Source organism: Phocoena sinus, chromosome 17, assembly GCF_008692025.1.
Source record: "Phocoena sinus isolate mPhoSin1 chromosome 17, mPhoSin1.pri, whole genome shotgun sequence".
NCBI lineage: Eukaryota > Metazoa > Chordata > Mammalia > Artiodactyla > Phocoenidae > Phocoena > Phocoena sinus.
The window spans coordinates 71,140,141-71,162,706 of NC_045779.1; the positions used below are offsets into that span (position 1 = coordinate 71,140,141).

General features: G+C 50.7%; 1 protein-coding gene and 1 long non-coding RNA gene across 3 annotated transcripts in view; one reads left to right on the top strand and one right to left on the bottom strand.

Annotated features, from left to right (window-relative positions):
- The window catches only part of TG (thyroglobulin), a 244,126-nt gene that overhangs the window by 196,967 nt on the left and 24,593 nt on the right, over window positions 1-22,566 (top strand). For both annotated transcript variants that reach the window (XM_032609643.1, XM_032609642.1), the window contains 2 exons: window positions 11,478-11,642; window positions 12,654-12,821. In XM_032609643.1, the coding sequence (XP_032465534.1) occupies window positions 11,478-11,642; window positions 12,654-12,821 (333 nt within the window). The remainder of the gene's footprint in view (window positions 1-11,477; window positions 11,643-12,653; window positions 12,822-22,566) is intronic.
- LOC116742294 lies at window positions 12,887-14,856 on the bottom strand. The gene is made up of 3 exons (XR_004346405.1): window positions 14,661-14,856; window positions 13,845-13,912; window positions 12,887-13,169 (listed from the first exon to the last, which is right to left on the bottom strand). It is a non-coding gene; the product is annotated as an uncharacterized LOC116742294 (long non-coding RNA).

A 22,566-nucleotide genomic window follows, 5' to 3' on the forward strand; every position in this document is an offset into this window, starting at 1 on the left:
AGAGCCCGGAGGAGAAACATGACAGGAGAGCAAGCTCTGTTCTAAAGGGGCCAAGCCAAGGCCGAGTAAGTGCCCAGGAGGCTCCCCGACCCGGGAGGGCTCCCCACAGCAGAGACCTGGGCAAGGCCTCCACACAGCGCATCCAGGTACAGGGGACAATCTGTAGCCAGGTCCCGTGGAGAGTACCATTTGCCAAAGGTGTCAGGAGAAGGGAGGCTGAGAGCAGATAGTTGCCTGGTCCCTATTCCCTTTGGCATAGGGAGGCCGGACGGTGCAGCTGCTTTGGAGACAAACAGACTGAATCCAACTCGGAAGCAGTGGGTGATTTGGGGCAAGTCATTTATCCTGTCTGAGGCTTTGTGCCTCTTTCATAAAATGGACACGGCCTTCTCTCCCCAGTTCCAAGGTTTAGAAGATGATGTAAAGGGCGTGCCACGCAGCAGGCACCCACTACCTGCTGGCATCTCCTCCTCTTCCTTCCATGTGTAGACACGGTTGGTTGGTGGGTTAAGTTTGCAAATAATAATGCCTTTTTGTAAGGCATTTTCGCAGCACGTTATAAAAAAATGTTTTAAAAATATGTATAGTTAGAATGCTAGGCAGGGCTCCTGAACCTTGGCTTAAGCAGTGGTTTCTTATATATGACCCCAAAAGCAAAAAACAGCAAAGAAAAAAATAAATGCATTGGGTCTCACCAAAACTAAAAACTTTTGTGTTGCAAAAAATACCATCAAGAAAGTGAAACGACAACCCACAGAATGGGAGAAAATGCTTACAAATCATGTATCTGATAAGGGACTTGTATCCAGAATATACAACGAACACTAATAACTCAGTAACAAAAAGACAAATTATCCCAATTTAAAAATGGGCAAAGGATCTGAATAGATGTTTCCCCAAAGAAGATATACAAATGGCCCATAAGCACATGAAAAGATACTCAACATCATAGACATTAGGGAAATGCAAATTAAAACCATGATGAGATACCACTTCATACCCACTAAAATTTCCATAACGATAATAAAAAAGACAAAGCGTTGGTGACGGTGTGGAGAGATCGGAACATTCGTACATTGCTTGTGGGAATATAAAGTGGCACAGCTGCTTTAGAAAACATGGTGGCACCTTCTCAAAGGGTTAAATATAGGGTTACTATATGACCCAGCATACACACATACATACTCCTAGGAATACAACCAAGAGAAATGAAGACGTGTAACCACAGACGCAAAATTAGACACGGATGTTCACAGCAGCATTGCTTATAATCACCAAAAAGTAGAAACAACCGAATGTCCATCCGCTGATAAATAGGTACACAAAATAATCGTATATCTAGGCAGTGGAGAATTACTCAGCAACCAAAAGGAATGAAGTACTGATGCTTCCATGCTATAACATGGATGAAGGCCACGGTATTGTGTGATTCCATTTATATGACATGTTCACAATGAGAAAGTACGTTAGTGGTTTCCAGGGGCTGGGAGTGAGGGTGGGGGATGGGGACTGACTCCTAGTGGGTACAGGATTTCTTTGTGGGATGATGAAAATATTCTAAAATTAGATTATGGTGATGGTTGCATGACTCTGTGAATATAACTAAAAACCATTGAATTGTATGCTTTAAGTGAGTGAACTGTCTGGTATGTGAGTTATAGCTCGTTAAAACCATTTTTTTTTTTTTTTTTTTTTTTTTTTTTGCGGTACGTGGGCCTCTCACTGTTGTGGCCCCTTCCGTTGCGGAGCACAGGCTCCGGACGCGCAGGCTCAGCGGCCATGGCTCATGGGCCCAGCCGCTCCGCGGCACGTGGGATCTTCCCGGACCGGGGCACGAACCCGTGTCCCCTGCATCGGCAGGCGGACTCTCAACCACTGCGCCACCAGGGAAGCCCTAAAACCATTTTTAAAAAGTTAGCTATAGAGACCGAGAAACATGGTTTAAAATACTATCTAAATGTTTATCATACGTATACAATACAGAAATACTTCCAGTTAATAAAGGTTTTCACACGGCATCTATTGGGAAACGATTAAAATATTACGTGAACTGCTCATTCAATACGTTTTCATTATCTCGCAGAAAAAACATACGTACACCTTTTGACCTAGTAATTCTTTTGTATATGAAAATCATGATGGCTATGTGAATAGATTTAGCTACAAGGATGTGCATTTCAGTGTTGTCTAAAACTAGAAACAATAAAGCTATCATTTACTGAATACTCACATGTGTAATGCACCCTGTTGTTATATGAAAATCGTCTTATTTTTCGCTACAACAGTCCTCTAGGGAAACTCTCAGCATCATTACACTCCTTCTTACAGATGAAGGAAGAGTCCAAATCAAAAAGTACAAGTCAGAGCAGGGCTTTGCATCCAAGTGTGACCTGCAGCTGCTCCTAACCTCTCCATGACTCTCTCCCTCACAGCCTAAATACCCGATGCATGATGGCTTTAGAAAATCTCCTAAATGGCTAGGTATCAGCACAGACTGATATTCACAATGGACTGTGAGATAAAAAACGACAAGTTCAAAATCAATATGGTTTAACCTGTTTCCTACTTATAACACACACACACACACACGGAAGACACATGCTAGGAGGATAACAGTATTTAGCAGTCATGATTCAGAGGACAGTAAGTAATTTTAATTTTCTTTGTTTTGTTCGCCTGTATTCTCTACCATAGACTTTTGCGCTGCTGTTTTTGCGTTAAAGATTGCAAAGGTTGCCATTCTGCCTTTAACTAAACAGGTGACACCGAAGGCTGTAGGACAATGCACGTTAGCTTTTTTCCAGGGTGTGAAGAAGATTGCCATTTCGGCAGACCTGTGATGCGATGATGCAAGGCTTGTTCTTGGGACCACTCCTCTTGGTCAGGACGGCCTCTCCTGCCCTCGGGGGTCTTCCTCTTATTTCCCCTGCCAAGTGTCCTTCCATGGTCTTGGCCTTGCCACTCATCCACTGATCAGTGACTATGGCTGCTTTCCTCTTGACAAGAGTCAGGTTATGTTTTAGTATGGAACTGATCTTTTAAATGTAATTAAAATTCTTTCTAATTAAAAGTAATATAAATTCATTGGAGAAAAGTTAGAATATTCTGAAAAGTGTAAAAAGCCCATAAAACTCACCCATCATTCCCTCTCCTGGAATTAATAGGGGACTCTGGGAATTGGCAAAGTTGGGCTATCCAGAGAGCCTGGTGGAGTGATAGGCAGTGGGGAGATGGCGTGAATTTCACAGGACCCCTGCCCTCCATCAAGGCAGCATGGCATCATGGGAAAGCCACAGCATCTTGGGGTTCAGGAAATCTGGCTTCTTAACCTCCTTCACCTGGTACCAGCAGCTTGCTAAACTTCTCTGACACCCTTTCCTGAGTATACCCCAATTTCTTTTTGGAGTGAAGTAGGGAACGTACAAAAGAGTGATTAAACAAGTAATGTATTTTCTTTTTAAATACTATTGGTTCTTCCTACTTCATCAGGTGGGTGAGCGTATTGAAATGAGATTGAGTGAGCGCTCTGTATAAAGCAGAGTGTGGGACAGTTGTAAATGCACATCAAAGTGACCGAGGGTGGGTTCTGGTCTGTGTGGCTTTTCCAGGCTGCAGACATAACGAGGGCATGACAAGGGACCTTTGCAAGCCGTCCTGTGTGACGCTTCCCCATTCGGCACTCCGGACACAGGAGAAGCCAGACTCTCCCCGCCTTTCCTCTCTCTGTCCTGGCCACCCTCGCAAAGATTTTGTTTGCGGGTCATCGCCCATAAGCCACCCCTAGTGGCGTGGAAAATAAGGGTGTGATGGGCTGAGTTCTCGTTGTTTCCAGCCATAGGTAGGACAGTGTAGGGGAGAGACAGCGCAAGCTTTATAACCCTGGCTCTGCTGCTTTTAGTCCCAAGACCTTGGACAAAGTACGTGCCCACTCTGAGCCTCCATCTATAAAGTGGGGATGATAATCCATATAGGGCTGTTGCTGGGATCACATGAGAAAATGTGCATGAGTGACTGGCTCTTGAAAGGTACGTTGTAAACATTTAATTCCCTTCCACTTCCCTTTAAACGTTATATAAAGATGGAGCAGGAATTCCCTGGTGGTCCAGTGGTTAAGACTCCGTGCTTCCAGTGCAGGGGGCTCAGGCCCTGGCTGGGGAACTAAGATCCCACATGCTGCGTGGTGTGGCCAGCAGCTTTTTTTTTTTTTTTTTTTTTTTGTGGTTCACGGGCCTCTCGCTGTTGTGGCCTCTCCCGTTGCGGAGCACAGGCTCCGGACGCGCAGACTCAGCGGCCATGGCTCACGGGCCCAGCCGCTTCGCAGCATGTGGGATCTTCCCAGACCAGGGCACGAACCCGTGTCCCCTGCATCAGCAGGCGGACTCCCAACCACTGCGCCACCAGGGAAGCCCCAGAAGCTTTTTTAAAAATGTTTTGACGAAAGTTATATAAAGATGGAGAGACAGAGGTGGAGAGAGGCTGTGGAGGGCTTAGCAGGCGTCCCAGGGCCGGGAGGAAGCAGACCTGGCCGTGAAGCCGTACTTCCTGCTCTGTTCCCTGCGCCTCAGAGGGACCAGGCTGTTTGTCTTTCCCGCAGGTTCTGACTCCTGCCATCGGCTGCAATTTATGAAGCGCTACCCCACTTGTCCACACTGGAAGTTGCTTTCAAAGGTTTAAAGAGAATGACAAGGTAGAATTAGTCACCAAAGGGCTGGCGAGCTGTTGTCCTATTGGGAGGACCCACAGAACTAAGGGGAAGAGAAGGAACGGAAGCCAGTGGTGAGCGTGTGCTCTGCCACAGGCCCCGTGCTGAGTTCCTCACACAGTGCGCTTCGTACACCTCTTGCAACAACGCTGTGAGGCTGGAGCTTTATAGCGGAGAGCACTGAGGCTTAGAGAGGTGATGCATTTCGTACACACACACTTTTCCGTAAGACGGGGAGTACTCACGGAGCCTCTTTCCAGCCTTGCCTTTCACGCGCCCCCCTAGGTTACGATTCATCCCTGAACTTGGTGTTAAGATGCTTCGAGGCAAGGGCAACACTTCGTCTGATATTCAAAGGACATTAACAAGGGCTAAGATACAGCTTTTTTTCCTCATCCAAATTCCCTGGGCTTTCACCAACTAAAAACAAGAACTGCTGATTCCTAAGAAGAAGAGGAAGGGGGAAGCGTGCTCTTATGCCCTCAGACTAGGGTTTCAAGATGAAAGTTGTGTTAATTATCATCCCTTTGACTGAAATTTTGCCAAACTCGAAGTGTTACAAATTAGACTAAAACTCATGCTTTTAGGGATCAAGAAAAGAAGACGATCTCGGTGTAGAAAAGATTAAAGAGAATACTAATATTAACTTGGATGTACAGAAGGTTTTTTTAAAAGTCTATCTCTTGCTTTAGTTTGCAGAATTCTGAGTTGTCCGCCTCGATGGTGTCCCCCGGTCCGGCTAGTCTACAACATTCTGGTCTCAACCTTCCAGGTTTGGGCCCGTTCCTAGGAGAGGGTCCTATGCAGGGCAGTGGCAGTGATGCTCTGGATCACGCCTCACCCCTTTCTCCTCTGGCCACACGAGCCTCTGCTGGGCTTCCTGCCTCAGACAGCACCTCTCCCATTCGTCCCACTCAGTGGTCAACCCACCATCCAGCCATTCCTTTGAGTTCCTGCTCACCAATGTTTAGCGAAGGTCTGCCGTATGCCAAGCTTTGTGCTAGGCTCCGGGGGTAAAGGAATAACCATCCCAACCTCTGCCATCAGAAGTTCATCTTCAGGAAGCTTCGAGGCTCATTTGCGGAGAGGCTATTGAAAGCTATACACTATTTTCTGCACCGAGATGCGAAGACAAATGACTCAAGGACGTTCCTAAAGTACCTTCTCTAACACCTGTTCAGAAGCCTTTACTGACTCCTCGCCGCCTGTGAGATACCTGTCCTGTATCTTGGGGTTTACTACCTTCTAATTGCACCTCTTGCTTAGGCTGGATTTAAAGCCCTCTCCCTTTTGTTCCTCACTACCTCTCTATGCCCATGCCTCTCTTCACCCAGGAGAATTAATTGGTCCATCCATCCACCCATCCATCCATCTACCCATCCACTTACACAGCCACTGGCTCACTCATTCAGTACATATTTTTCTGAGTTCTAAGCCCTGTTCTGGGGATGCTGGGATACTTGCAACGAGCTGCTACCCCCTACAGCTCCCTTGGGTAATCAGACCCCTGAGTTCACCTGCCATCCCCGCCTATTCCCCCCAAGAGTGGCCACCTGGCCTCTTTCCTTTTCTCTAATCATTTCCTCCCATCAAAGCCCACTCAAGTCCTACTTCTGTGCAGCTTCCTCTGGACCCCCCTCATGCTCAGAAATCTCTCCCTACTCTGAACTTTGAAAGCATGAGAATTCCCTGCTCTCTCTTGACGCTGATGATAGACAGACTCATCTTGAGGCCACTAACATGTGTGTCCTATGGATATAGTCCGTATTTTCAAAAAGTAGGAAGTGCATGTGAGCAGAAATCCAAGACAGAGATTGCAAGGGACTCGCTACCTGTCACTAGGTTTGTAACAACAGGTTTAAGTAAGTGACTTTGATAATGATAATATCAAATGATAGTACGTCAACTTGTAGGAGTAAAACACCTATAGGTAACGGTATTCATCACGGTGATCACAACTAACTTTATCGAGGGATGATTCCACGTTAGGTAGTTTGCACCCATCATCTTGCTCACTCTGCGTACCAGCCCCATGAGTGTTCACCAAAGTGTCCCCATCTTTCAGATCAGGAGCTGGAAGCTCAGAATGACAAAGGGACTTGGCAAGATGGCAGTAGGTGGAGCTGGGGTCGAAACCCTGGTCTGCCCGGGCCTGGAGCCATGACCTTCCACTTTGCTTTGGCCTCACATTCACGAGGGACGGAAAGGGACCGGTGACCAGAGGCATAAGACTGAGGGCTCACAAGGTTAGAACATGCTACTAAGGAGCCAGCTGCCTGGGTTCAAATCCCGGTGCCCTCGCTCCCCAGCTGTGAGACTCGGGGCAAGGAGCCTGACCTCTGCCCTGAGCTTCATCACCTGCAAGGCTGCGATAACCCTGTCCCCACCTCGTAGGGTTGTTCTTGGGCGTAAACCAGCCTCTATGTGCACAGCCTCCTAGAGTGTGTGGCACATGGTGAGCGTTGTTTAAATGAGCATTATTGCCATCATTGTTACATCTACATGCAGGGCACCTTCGCAAGGGCTCGGTGTGAATTAACTCCTTGATTCCACACTGTGCCCCCGGCGGGCGCCCAGCTTCCCACCCACCCCCTCTTTCCCCATGAGGTAACATCACCGGCCCCCTCACGGGTGAGGGATCCATTGCGGGGGGACGGGTGGCAGAAGGTGACGGACTCGAGGAAGGAGATGAGAAGGAACGGGCACCTCCTGGAGGGCTCATCTGCCACCCAGAGCCACTTCCTTGGACTCAGCTGTCCCCCTAAGAGAGGGCCACCAGGCCCTCCTGGGACGGCGTGTTCGTTACAGAAACTCCCCCCTCCTTGGTGCTTTCTGGGGAAGACCTGTGAATGGCTCACGGAGGTGTCCATTTCAAGAAAAGTCTGGTGTGTCTGTGTGTGGCTGAGTGTGTCTGTGTGTGTCTTTCTATCTGTGTCTCTGTGTGAGAGTGTGTGTCTGCAATGTGTGTGTGTGTCTGTGTGTCTGCAATGTGTGTGTGTGAGTGTGTCTTTCTGTCTGCGAGCACGTGCTCTGTGCCCGTGGTTGGCCAGGGGCATTCCCTGACTCTCAGGTGACCATAGTGGCTGGCTGAGGTCAAGACACCTTCCTGTGTTCAGAGGTTCCAGAAAGAAAAAGCAGTGGTCAGCAATTGTGGTTTTGCCCTGCACTATTTTTAAAGTTAATAAAAACAGCAAGCGGAAATTCACTGCCACTCGATAGCTAGGTCAGATTTAGATAAAGCGCGGGCCCAGGGCTGGGGATGGACGGCTGGCGTGACAGGCGGGCTGGAGAGACCCTGCTGCCGGTCCCCGGTCCCCTGAGCCCCGCGGCGCTCACAGCAGTAGGGACCTCACCTCCCGCTGTGGGGAAGATGCAGCCACCTCCTCTGGGCATCTTCACCATGACCTGTGGAGTAGGTTCGTCATCCCCATTCACAGATGAGGAAACCGAGGCCCCTGGTGTCACTCACCTGCCCAAGGTCACTACATCAGCGAGCATCAGGGCTGGGGTTTGAACCTGCTCCTTCTGCCCCCAAAGGCCCCGCTCTTTGCACGACTCTGCGCACCACACCCTCCTGCCGCCCCCAGTTCTCCGTCTTCAACCAAGTGCTTCAAGGTGAGGGCTGAGCCGGCCGTTGGCTTGTTTAACCACTGATTTTCCATGAAGAACGTGGCTTCCTTCAGAAAGATCGATTAAAACAGAGTTCTTGAAGACAGGAAAGTTCTCTGAGTTCCCTCTTGCAATGTCAGTGTAACCCACGCCTTTAACCATTTCCTCACCGTATCAGGGACTCTGGCTTCTTACATCTGTAGAAAACGTAGAACGCATTAGAGGGCCCCATCCTGAAGTCCGCACCTCCTCGCAGCCTCTCTGTGGGCAGAGCAGGCTCAGAGGCCCACCTCATCCTTCTGCACTTTGTCAGCTCAAAGCGCCATTTAGAACATGGGGCTTTAACCTTGAATATCATGAATGTGTATTAGTGTGTGTGTGTGTGTGTGTGTGTGTGTCTTCGTGTGTGTGTGTTTTCCCTTCAGACTGAGCACATTCAGTGGTTCTCAGAAAGGCTGACATTCTCAAGCGTTGGAAGGATAAACCCACGGGCACAGGGACTCCACGTCAGGGTTCAACCATCATGACCTTTACTTGCCGACACCATTGCTGAGCTCCAGGTTGGCTGGCATTGGCTGGCATATTACTTTTATCACTGCTTAGGACTTGCCCTGGTTTGTAGACGCTGAAGCTCAGAGCAAGAGCCCTTGGCTGGAGGTCCACAGCGCCTCTCTGTGCCTGAAACCCCCTCCTCTACAAAATAGGGTGCTAATTCCCCCTGCCTCGTGGGATGGTAGTGAGGCTTAAGTAGATTAATATCTGTCGGATACCGAGGACGCACAGAAACGCTCCATTGAGGTTGGCTCTTGTGATTCTTGGGCATCCCAGCCGCTCCAGAGGGACCACGTGGATCGATACTTCTGTGTCAAGGTGCCCAGGAGGAAAGGTGCCGAGGAACGTGTGAAGTCAGCCTGCAGACTTGGGGCGGGTCTGGATCACAGAGCTTCTACTTTCGCTGCATTTAGCTTCTGGGATTTGGAGCCTCGACGTTCCGTGTGGACAGGCCCACCCCCAGGCCCCAGGCCCCAGGCCCCAGGCAGAGGGCTGCCTGCCCTCTGGGCAGCTGCTTGGCCCAGTACTGCCCTCAGCTCTCTGTCTACTCTCAGGGCGGCCTATTGCCATTGCAGTGCCCGTGCTTTGCCCGTGACCCTCAGTCCTGACCTGAAGCACGAAGACCCCTGGGACCTCCCGGGGGCAGTGCTGGAATGTACTCCCTATTTCAGGGAACTCGTCCAGCAGGCTCTCAGGAGGGTCGGTGTCCCCACCTCTAGACCTCTGTCTGTTGTCTCTTTTACACGGTGGGTAGGAACACAACGACCCAGGGGAGCATGGGCACCGTACTTTACAGTTTCCGGACGGAATGCTTCCTCTGCATTACCTCAACGACCCTCTCAAAGACCCAGAGAGAGCCGCACCTGCTGGTAAACCCATTTCACGTATGAGGAAACCGAGCTCTGTGTTGCTGGTGTTTTTAGCTCAGGGTAGGGCCTAAAATGGAAACATATACCATGGAGTCAGCCAGTGTTCTCTTTACATTGGAGCAAGGGGGGCAGTTCAGCTCCTGGACGCACCTTCTTGTTCTGGATGTGAAAACACACCTGGCATCACGGGGGCCTGAGAGCACAGCCCAGGGGTGGGCTGCTGAGACTGGGGTCCCGGCCCTGCCACTCACCAGCTGTACGACGTTGGACAGGATACTGAACCTCTCTGTGCTTTACTTTCCTCCTCTCTAAGATAAGGGCATAACTAGTATTTACCTCCCAGGGTTGTGGCAAGGATTTATTGAGTTAATACATGTGAAGTACTTATAAACTGTGGTTGCCAAGCTCCTAGCTCCTGGTATATATTAGGTACTTGATAAGTGAGGATTCTCCCTTTCCTCTTGGAGCCTTAGTTTGCTTGCCGACAGGGCGGGGATGACAGTTGTACCTACCTTGTGTTCTGGTTGTGACGATTACATGAGACAAAGCAGAAAAGGTTCTTGGGAGGGGGACCACCAGGCAGGTAGCAGTAAGTGCCCCATGACCAATACTCTCCAGCCCAGCTGCCCCTCATTACAGAGGCTGGTCATAGATCTAGAGCTTTCCACCTTCTGCCCAAGGCCCTGGAGCACAGCAGACTCTGGAGCCCAGCTGTCTGAAGCCACAGGCTGGTTCCACCTCTGATAAGATTTTTGGCCTTGGCCAAGCTACTTAATTTCCCTATTTCTTTCTTTCTGTATTTATAAAATGGAGACAGTAACAGCTGCTAACGTACACATCTCTAATGAGGATCCAATGAGATAAAAAGGCGGAAGGTCTCGAGATAGTCTAAGTCCCCAGTCGACGGCTGTTCTGTTACTATTATTAGTGGCAGCATCACAAGTAATGGTAGCGGTGGCAGCAGTCCAGTCCCAGACCGTCCCTGATTCCATGGTGGGCAGTAGCCCGCGTCTGAGCTGGAGGGAAGGGGTGACCCACAGAGGATGGGCCCCGGGGTCCTACCCTGGTCAAGACCCCACTCAGCTCACCTCTTCCACCCCTGGCGGAAGACCCAGTTCCACCAACAGTCCAGGCCCGGAGAGCCATGTCCCAGAACCCAGTAACCACCACCTGCATTCTTAGAGAGGAAATGCTCCCAGAGACCTGAAATTTGTACGGAGACTTACAATGACTTTGATGATACGACTTACTTTCACAATGACTGTGTTTCCATCACCTTTAAGTGGGCATCTATTTTAAAGTCCAACTCTAGCTTAACTGATCCAGGAAAGCTTGCTCTTTAAGGAGCCCCCAGGAGGTGCTGGTGGGATGTATCCACTTTTGCAGAGTCCTCTTCTCAGGGCACAGTTCTGATATTTGTCCCTGTTCAACCACCATCAACTCTGCCTCAATATACAACTTTAGTTCATAGCCAAGACTGAAGATCACTCGGTCCACTGCTCTCACTGTTTCTCACAGGTGAGAAACTGAGGCCTAGGGAGACTCACTCAAGAGCTCACAACATGTTGATATAATATTGATCATCTCTGACTTCCTAGATGCCTGTGGGTATCCCGGGAAGGGTCCTGGGACTCCCGTACCTAGAAGAAGGATGCAGAGCCCTGGTGAGGCCCTGAGGTCTCTGGGCTGAGCAGAGGATGGGAGATGATCTAGACTTTGGGTCCTGAGTCTGCTTTGTCTTCCAGGGCGGCTCCGTGCTCTCCCCCGCCGCTGTCATCAGGCCGGAGAAGGCTCGGCAGCAGGCAGCTGCTTTGGCGAAGGAGGTTGGCTGCCCCACCTCGTCCATCCAAGAAATGGTGTCCTGCCTCCGCCGGGAGCCTGCCCGAGTCCTCAATGACGCCCAGACCAAGGTGGGCACTTGTGTGCAAGTTGGGAGGGACACCCTCTGATCTTTTACAAATGGAAACCAGACCAGAAAGGAGACAGGACCCACCCAAGGCCACGCAGTAGGCTGGTGACCAGCTGGAACCGAGTGCATATTTCCAGAGCCCCTGTGCCGTGCGTAGGCCACAGGATGTGATGGACCAAGCACAGGTCCTGAGGGTCGGCAGATCTCTCTGCTCATCAGATTTTATCTGTACAATGGCGATAATGATGGGAACCTTACAGAGGAGGAAAAGAAAATGAAGTGACATAGGTAAAGGGTCTTGCTGGCACCCTGGTGGCACCCCGTCAAGCCACAGCGACATGTACTGAGCACTGTGGTCACGGCTGCAGTGGAGCGAGGCCAACGTGCCTCCTTAGGCAGGACAGTTGTCCGCTTCCTTCTCCAGCCTATAAAGACCCTGCTCACAGCCCCCAGTCTCTCTGGCTGGCCCTGATATTAACAAAGGGGACTCTAGCAGGAATAACTTGTCATCTGAGCTGACACTTTCATCCCTTCGGCAATGAGCCTGGACTTGCAGGCGTGGCGCAGGTCTTATCCTCAGCCCCTCCAAATGTGGGCTAATCGGATGATGGCTACAGCTGATGAATTCCCCTGTCATATCCTGCCTTTGGCCACCACCTCCTCCTCGATCAATATCTCTCGCTTCACTCACTCAACCACAGGCTCAGGCTTACCCGTTCCTCCCTGTGGATCTGTTGTCGCTTTGGCGGGAGGCTCTGGGATGCTCCCCTAGGGACCGACCACTGCTCAGAGCAAGACCCCCGTTCCCGGCGCTGTCGCCTGGTGTCCCGCCTGGCTGTTGTCTGGCCACGTTACTCTTATTTCCCAGTAGAGTTTTGGGTAAATAAGCAGCGCTGGTGTTCATTATGGTTCAGACCCGATTAAGTGAAGCAATGCAACGGTGATTCCGGTACCATTTTTATAAAGGACAAAGTCCATATAAATCATTGACACCCCTTTGCTCCTGGCGCAGCTTCTGGCCGTGAGTGGCCCTTTCCACTACTGGGGCCCTGTGGTCAACGGCCAGTACCTCCAAGAAGCTCCAGCCAGAGCACTGCAGAGAGCTCCGCGGGTCAAGGTGGATCTGCTCATCGGGAGTTCTCAGGACGACGGGCTCATCAGCAGAGCCAAGGCCGTGAAGGTAGGTGGGAGGAGGCCTCAGGGGCCCCTGCAGGCTGCGGCCCAGTGACTCTGGACCTACGTCTGACCTTGGTCAAGAGTCATCGACTTACTTGCTTATTTTCGAAACAATCGCTGAAAAACTACATGTGCAAAGGCTCTATAAGAAGCTTGGGAGGTGGTAGGGGTGGGTGGGATTCAGAAAGAAGACACCTGCCGAGTTGTGAGCAACACAGACACATCCACAGATTACAGTTGCGAAGGAATCACCGTGGGAAACTGTCAGCAGGGCTGCCCCAGGAGCTCTGCAGCTTCAGGGCTCCAGGCCGTGGGTACCGCTGCTCCGTGAAAGATGCCTGTCCCACGGAGGCTGGGAGAAGGAGAGGCGTGGGGATGAAGAGAGTCCCGGCAGGGAAACCCAAACACCAGCCTTCCAAGCTCCCAAGCTTCCCAGCCGTCCCAGGAAAGTGTGGACCAGGCCCAGGGCAAGAGCAGCTTCGTGTGTCTTGTCGGAGACGCAGCAAAGTGCGAGGGACTTGTGAGGTCATTTATCTGCCTGAGCAGACACTTCCTGCTCAGACCAGAGAGGCCATCACTCCTCACAGGATGCAGCCACCCAGGAAGAGGTCGAGCACGCTCCCCCCCCGGCCCGCCCACCCCTCCTTGTCAAGCTGCTCCTGATGGGTCCTCTAGGTCATCAGCCTGGGATGGTGGCCCCAGCACATGACACGAGGTGAGGACCCACACTCAGTGTAGGGCTCCGTCTGGCTCTATTGAATATAAGGCAGTTTCGTTGGAACGAATCACAACAAAGAAAGAATCATTAATGCAGCCAAATGGGGTCTCGCATCCTTTGGATTATGCTGTTCCCTTGGGCAATCTACCCCACTTAGGGGAATCTAGCTCACAGCAACAAAAGCACCACTTTGACATGAGATATATATACAAGGGTATTAGTCACAGCATTGATTACTGTGGCAAAAGCATTGAAAGCAACTCAGATGTCTATGAACAGGGAAGTGGTTGACTAGATGAAGATACTCACTATTCAATGAATATGACGCAGACGGTGAAAAGAAGGAACCAGATACGTCTCTCCTGGCTTGAGGGTGCCTGTGATACGTTGTTAAATGGAAAACAAAAAAATCAGAATGCAGAGGAGCGTGAAATTAACGTAGCATTCATATATTTAAACCAACCTGTGTGTATCTGTAAAATGTAAATAATTGTACGTATTTCTGTGTGAAAGGATAGAGCTGCAGAAAGATACACAGCAAGCAATTAACATGGGCGATCCCAGGAGGTGTGGCAATGTGAAAAAGAATACTACGAATTCAATGTTACTAACGTTACTGATATACGTACGAATACATCACATAAGCATATATGTGTGCATATATATGTATATGTATAAATAGAGAGCACTGTGTCGCGTTGTGTGTGTGTGTATTGGGGGGTGGCATAGAGCAGAGCTTAGGTCACTAACAGCTTCCATCCCGTTGACTCACAGCCATGGGGAAGGAACTTTTGCCCCTGATCCATCTCTACATTTTTCTGCCGAGCGCCCATATATGACTCAGCCCTTTACTTCAAGGGGCTGCAACTTGATTATTGAACCAGACTAACACTCAGGAAACACTGAAACAATGCCACTCTCCGCCACTAGCTCTGGGCTTTTCTTCTCTAAAGTGGGGGGTCTTCAAATTCCCACTACTTTGATCAAGCCCGTCATCAGTTAAAAAACAGTAAGCACAGTCATTTGAGTATAAATCATATACATGAGTACTCTTATACTAAGCATTATAAAAGATTCACAAAAACAAAGAATTATAAAGCAAGAGAAAGAAACGAACGTCCTTACATTTGTGCTGCACTTCCTGCGTGCTGCCCGAGAGAGACGATGCCCTACAGCATGGGAAGACATGGCCATCGGCCCTGGACCCTCTTCCATGCAACACCTCATTCCACACTGCCCGTCAGGGGAGGATGTGGAAATCTTTGTGCAGAACATGCTATATCCTCACAGCTCTGGTTCTTTGGACCATGCGCTGGAAATGCATCCCAGCCATCTCCGACCTTAGAGAGAGAGGAGAACTCCATTCCCGGGAGCCTGGGGAATCATCCTAGAAGCAGGCCCCAGCAGCACGTTCCTATACTCCGCCCACCCCCAGTGGAAGAGCCATCCGTCGGGGCTGGGGGGAGGGGAGCTGTTACTGGCAGTCTCGGTGCTGGGGTTGACCGCAGGGCAGCTCAAGTTTATATTTTCGGGTGATGTCAACCCATTGTAAGAGGATTGTCTGCGGCTGCCTTGGTGTTTCCTGGTCCTCTCCCAGCAGCATCTTGGGAGTTTCCCAACTCTGCCCTGAATTTCTGCACCCCCTCCATCAGGGAACCTGCATCCAGAGGACTGGAAGCCCTCCTCAACAATGCATTGAGTTTCCCTCTGAGGCTTTCAAGGAGACGTTTCCTTGGTCCGCTTGCAAAGGAAGATCGTGTCTGCTGACAGAGCTCACTGCCTGCACCAGGAAGGAGATGGGTGGGAGAGCATGCCCTCAAGTCCAGACACCAGAATAGGGAACCGGCTGACTATTCCTGTCTGATTTCCCTTCTCCATTTATTCTCCTTTGAACAGGCGCTAGTGCAGTCGCTGGGTGGTTCTTGTGAGCCTGCATCCCGCTGGGAACCCACCTAGGTGCTGACTGCTGTGGACAGTTGGGAGAAGCAGGGATGCAGTAACAGTCGGGTTTGAGGCCAAGTCCACCCTTGCAGTGCCATTACATGCCGGCATCTCCTGAACGTGTACCTCCAGCCCCACTCTGTACCTCCCGCCTGGGCTTTTCCCTTGAACTCTAGACTGGGTTAGCGCAGGGTCTACTTGACGTCTTCACTTAGATGTCTTATCACTTCTCAGTCTTAACACGGCCAAAATGAACTGCTGATTCCACTTATGTCCCCACCCCCAACCAGCTTATGCCCCCGCTGTCTTCACCATCTCAATAAACAGCAACCCAGACTCCAAACCTCTCTCTCTGCCTACCAGCATTCCATCAGCACGTCTATCTTCAAAATGTTTCCAACCCCCTCTCCCCACCTCTCCTGCCACCACCCTGATGCTTGCCATCATCTTTCTCCGGGAGCTTTGCAGTGGCCCCCAACTATCTCCCTGCTTCTGGCTTTGCCCCCTTTGCTCTATGAGAGCCACAGGGGCTGGAGTAATCCCTTTATGGTGTAAGTCAGATCACATCACTCCTCTTCTTAAAGCCGTCCAGTGGCCTCAGCTCATGCAGAGGAAAAGCCACAGTCCTTAACGCCCACTATCTGACGTGGCCACTGTTTGTCCTCTGACCTCGTTCCTGCTGCCCGCCTCCTCCCGCTGACTGTGCTTCAGCCTAACCGGTCCCTGTGGTGTTCCTCAAGTCTGCCGAGCACGCTCCCACCTTAGGGCCTTGGCACTTTCTGTTCCCCCTTCTAGAATGTTCTTCCCCAGGTACCTCATTCCCTCACTTCCTTCAGGGTCTGCTTCTTTGGAGAGAACATCCTGGACCACTCTGGTGCAAAAGGCATCCACACCCCCAGCACCCTCTCTCCCCCTTATCCTGCCCCCCGTCCTCAGCACTTGTTCCCCTTGACATGTTCTATATTCGTCTACTCTGTTTCTTCCTCCTCTGGAATGTGAGCCCCAGGAGCTCTGAGACTTTATCTATTTTGCTTTCTGCTATATCTGTGGTGCCTACAAAAGTGGCTGGCACACAGTAAGTGCTCAATGAATCTTTATTCAATGGAAAGAATGAAATTATGGATCTGACCTAGGAGTCTTCAAGGAGATCATTTGTTCCCAAACGACCCTATGGATCAGGGATTATTATCACTAACGCTCAGATGGGAAACCAGAGAGAAGCCAGAATTCAACTCCAAGGGCACCCTTTTTCCATCCCAGCCCTCTGGGAAAAGCCAGGCCTTCCCTCCACGAGCTTGTCGTCCAACAATGACAGCATATGCCGGGTGAGCACAAACCCAGCTAGAATCAGGGCGCCTCGGTGCAAAGGGCTTTGCAGTTGTGCCCACATTCTTCTTTTATCTCAGCCATGATGCTATGAGCTCCATACCCACGAACCAACATTTAACACCATTGTACAGAGGGAGAAATAAGTTTCGAGAGGTTTAATGATTGTCCCAAGGTCTACTAGCTAGTCAGTTGCAAAGCCAAGTCTCCACTGAAGGTCCTCTGGCTCCAACTGGGGGCGCTTTGTGTGCTAAACTCTAGGACAGGGATGGAAATGCACTAGCACCACCCACACCACCCTACAGCCAGATCATAGCCCAGAGGAATAATCCTCAGAATCATGCCCAACACAGAAGTGCCACGGAGTAGCGTGGACACCCAAGTGGGAACCGAGCTACCAGCTGCCCTCTGGAGGTGGTATTGAAGTTCCTCTTTTATTTCCAAACATTCTGTTCACTCGTGCCCTCCGGGTTGCCTTCCCTTCCTCAGCCTGCTCGTGACCTGTATTCAGCGTTGGGTTGTGGGTTTCTCCATTTCCACCTGGAAGGCTCCATAGCACCTGAGTCCAGCTGCCATTAGCCAAGGAGAAACCCAGGATGGCACATTCCTGAGGGCCTCCATCCCAGCGATTCCTTTCCCGAATCCTCTGTCCATCCATATGGGCCGAGCCCTTCCCACCCTGTCTGTGCTGAGAAGCAGAACATACCTGCAACCGTAGAAAATTTCCACATCCGCCTAGAACAGGGTCTCAAGTAGGTTTTCCCAACACAGAGACCTATTCATTTAGTCATGGGGATACTCCACAAGGTCACTTACTATGTGCCAGATGCTGTGCTAGGTGTCTGGGGGCATCAATACAAATTAAATCCTGCCCTCGGGGAGCTCAGTCAAGTAACGAAATAGAAAATGGGCAAAAGTAAGTAACTAAAATGCAGTTTGATACACACTATTTGGAGAGATGGTCGTCCTACTGTAGGACCTCAGGGCAGTTAGGGAAGGGGGGGGTCACTGGACCCACAGTGGCACTGCCAGCAGTAGTGACCCAGTGACGAAGGAACTGACCAGGACCCTGTTCCCCCAGCTGTCTGTCAACGGAGCGGGGAGAGTGCCCTGGGTGTCCATGGATTGTAATCAGGGGTATTTGAGTTCTCCAGAGCCTGAGCCTCAGTTTCCCTATCTGTAAAATCGGGAGATTATTAGTACATATCCTCATAAAGATATTGAAGGAAATCATACATGCAGCAATGTCTGGAAAATACCATGTGCTCGATAAATATTCGTTTTTCACTTAATTCTTTAACTGTGCTACTATGGTCAGTATCCAAAGCTATTGTCCCCAATCCAGAGAAGAATCCCGAGAAAGCAGGAATACAGAGGACACACAATCACTAAATCACCTCGCCTGACCTGAGCCAATTTTCCAAATCCTGGCAGACGCACACACATGCTTTCTCCTCATGCCACCCTGCATCAGTGCCATCCGGAGCCCAGCCCACAAACACACACCACCCAGCTCCCTGGGGGAAGCCGCAGGAGGGGCAGACGTCCCTCCCACCCCAAGTGAGCCCCCGGACTCACGCGTCCATCACATCAGCGGAAACCCACTAAATTCCCGCAGCCCAAAGAGGTTGGGTAGGGCTTCCAGAGATTCCACGTGAACACCCTCACCCACTTACCATCCCAAGCCATCTATGGCCCACCCAAGGAGTCTTAATGATACCAGCAAAGTTAACCACATACCCGCGGAACATCAGCGCTGCCTGAGATGCCTGGAAAGGCTCTGTTCGCAGAGAACGATCTTATTTTCTGAAGTAGCAGCTTTCTGTTGAAATTCTTCATCAGTTGCCATGGTGGGGATTTTTCCCTCTCTTCTCTCTCCCTCCCTCCCTCTCTCTCTCTCTCTCCCCCTAACTGGTGAAACTGACAGTCTGCCTACATTAACCGGGCATTAATTTGCATGATCAAAAGCAGATTTGTTCCAAGAGGCGATGCTCTGCCTTCTCCTCCAAAGCACAGCCATCTCCAAGGAAGGCGAGAAAAATCAGAATCGCTGCCGCTGAGGTGCCCCTGAGCTTGGCCGGGAGTTGGCCTCATCCAGGAGCAGGTGGGATGGGGGCCCTGCGGAGAGTAGGGAGGGGGAGGGCAGCCCGCCTGAGAGTTGGAAAGTGGCACCTGGCAGCCCCAGGCGCTGGCACGAGCTCCAGCCTGGGAAAATCAAGCCGTTGGTGACAGATTATAGCAGAGGACGGTACAGGAGTCCCAGGGAAGTACATGGATTTCCTGCGGAGAGGGGCTGCTGCACCGAATTCCGCAGCCCTTTGGGGTCGGGTGGTTCGAGGATCCCAACCCCGGGCCTCGTGAGGCTCTCTGGAGAGCCCAGGACCTGGAATCAGAAAAATGGGTCACAATTCCTTGCTTTAGCCATGCAATTCCGGCAGGTTTCCTAACCAGTTGGAGCTGCCTTCTCTTTAGGCTTTGAATGGGCACAGGGTGACCAGCCCTGCAGTTATGAGAGGACTTCTAGGTGAAGGAGACAGTACCCAAGCCCTGGGCACCACGCTGGGACCCCTCCACGCCAGCGCTGTAGCCACCTGGCCCTCAGAGTGGTCACGCACACACGGCACCTTGTCTAAGTGTCCCCGGCCCTGATGCTTGGGGTTATCATTCTGAGTGCAGAGGAAGCCAGGGATTGGCGGGGTTGACTTGTCCCCCCAGAAGAGTAAAAGTATTTTCTGACTGTGCAGGTAAAAGATGAATTAGACTGGATTCATTCTTATATATCCATTATTATCATATTTATTTTTTCTTCTGATTTTAAATTAAAAGGAACATTTTATCGTGTGCCCCTGCAATGATGGTGGGGTCTGGACACCGGACCTGCTGGATGGTGGAGAGATTGACCCATTGTCCCGTCACATCCACACCCGGTGGTCGGGGCGGGAACGGTCCCGAGCTGATTCGTGCATGCAGCCAACACATACTCATTGAGGGCTCTCCTCCAGGCTGGGGGGGAAAGTTGTAACCTGAACAGATAAGGCTCCTGGCTCACGGAGTTTCTCTTCTCGGGAGAGGACACAGACAGGGATGCGTAAGCAGAGAAAGTAAGAGTTTCAGATCTTGAAGAGTGCTCTGAAGGAAAGTGTAACGGGAGAGGAAGTGATGCAACGGGGGAAAGCACTTTTGTACAGAGTTCAGGGAGGTGGTTTCTGGTTCTCAGTGATGAGAAGGACCAGCTGTGGGGCGAGTGAGGCGAGGGGCCAGTGCAAAGGGCTGAGGCAGAGCTGGTTTGGGGGACACAGAAGGCCAGGTGCTGGGAAACCCAGTGGATGATGGAGGAAGCAGTAGGAGAGGAAGGCAGATGTGTTGCAGGGACCTGTTAGGTCATCAGAAAAGTGACTTATTCTACTTGCAGGGGGCAGTTATCAGAAAGTTTTAAGTTAGAAAATGATCTGATTCATCTTTTTTTTTCTTTTTTCTTTAGTAATCAGGAAAATTCACTTTATTATTATTTTTTAAAATAGTTTTACCATACAGATACAACATTGTAAATCAACTATGCTGATTCATCTTTTTAAAGAGCATTCTGGCAGCTCTATGGAAAATTGACTATGGAAGGGTAACAAAGGAAGTAGAGACCAGACTGAGGTCCATTGCAAGGTCCAGGGAGCAAGCTGCCATGTTAAATGAAGGTTAAAGACGTGGTAATGGTGAGAATTGCCCAGATTTGGGATATATCTTAGATTGGCAGCTGAGTAGATGAGTTGGGAGTTCAAGAGAGAGTTCAGAGCTATAGATATCGACTTGGAGGAAAACCAGGAAACTATGATGTTACAGAAAGCCAAGAAAAGAACGTTTTTCTGAAAGGAAGCCGAGGTCAAGTGTACAATGTCATTGGAAGTGGTGTGAGTTGAGTGCAGAGATCTGACCCCTGGACCTGACAGAATGTAGGTCCTGGGCGCCCTTGGTAAGGGCCATTTCAGTGGGGTTAGTGGAAGGCCTGACTGATCAGAGTAGGCTGAGGGGAGAGTAAGGAAGTGGTCATGTGCTTCCCAAACTCACCCTCTTTCCACTTTACCTCCATCTCCACTGGACACCAACCCTCAGCCAGGTTTCATGACCACTTCGTTCATTGCCACATTACCTCTGCGACCTTACCAGGCTGTCCCATGGCAAGATCTGTGTCATGTTCATTTCAAATCCTCAGTTGCTGGCCAACAGTATGTCTTTCATTTATGCCCATTAAATGAAAGAGTATTTGTGTCTCCACCTACCTCAGAGCTCTAGAGAATTCTGGGGGCATTTGTTCATTCATTCATCCTTTCAGAGTTCACCCAATTGCCTTTGGAGATGCTGCCCCAGGTCTCTCTCTTCTCAAACTTACGAAGTCATAGCCATTTTGCATAACGTCAAGAGTAATCAATGTACGAAAGTTAATTAACTATCTTCCATGTACAAAGCACTCCTCCTGCGGTCCCCACTCCCCAGAGAACATTGTCAGTGCTTCTGTCCCAGGGTGGGAAGGAGAGGAGGAGGGAAGGAGCCCCGATGGGGCAGTAGGAGTGGACAGGAGGAGTGTGTTGAGATGTCCTCAGGAGGAAACTCAACAGGACCGTGGTACAGCAGAGCACTGGGGAAGATGAGGAAGTGGGAGGAGTCTGGAAACATCTCTTTTCTAATCAGGTCACTGGGTACTGGTCTTCATCACTGAGCTTGGGAAAATAGGAGGGGAAGAAGGTTCTGGAGGTGAGGAAGCACCCATAGGCTGGAGAGAGATTTAGGAATCGTCAACTTAAAGATCACTGTCGAAACAAAGGGAGGAAATGGTACCACCTCATGAGCATGTGTGGACAGAAGGGGATGCGAAAGGGCAGGGGTGGCAACTGGGGGGGGTGGCGACATCAGCATTTAAAGTGGGCAAGACAGCCAGGTGGCGGGGAGGTTCAGAAATGAGCCCGAGATGGAGAATTTTATGGAAAAGGAGATGGGGAGGGTCACCAAGTCCAGGCAAGAAAGAGCCCCAGGCTGGGATGGTGAGCTGCGCCGGCATTGGCGCTGACCATCAGCGACCTTGGCAAGCATGGAGGTGGGGGAGTCGAGGGGCCAGGTAGCTGTGGGGTGAGGGGTGAACTCCCTGTGCTGGGAACGCCGAGGTGGGCAGACAGACACCTTGGCTGGCATTTCGCTCGGGGTGGCGGTAGGAGTCACGGAGAGTTGCACATCGCATGTTCTAAGAGCGGGGAGATTTACCCAGTGATGTCGCTGAACAAGCAGAGGGGAGTGTCCCTAGAGCGCCGGGCAGTGAGGCATCAGCCTCAGAGGGAAGGAGTGTCCCTTGGTCCAAGAAGAGGGAGGGGATTCGGAAAGAGTCCCTGAGAGTAGAGGATGGTGTGGGTGTATGGAGAGCTCTGAGGATCACCTTGGGGTTCTGAGCAGCCTCGTGGGACCCACATGGCAGAAGAGAGGCAGTAAGAAGCAGCAGCTCCCGGGCTCCCTCCTGGGGCCCTGCAGAGCCCACACCCAACACCCGCTTCCCTCCAGTCTCAGCTCTGCTGTCCTCCACAAGGTCCGAGGCCCATCTCATGAGCCCATTTACAATTTCAACCCTCACCAGCCAGCACCCTGTGCTCTCCCCAACCCTGCTTGTTCACTTGTGCCATAGTGATCACCACCGAACCTCCTCTGTTACAAAGATTTGTCCTGTGCCATCCCTCCCCCGAACTCGACTAAAAGCCCCCAAAGGGCCAAGAACATGGGCTGTACGGTT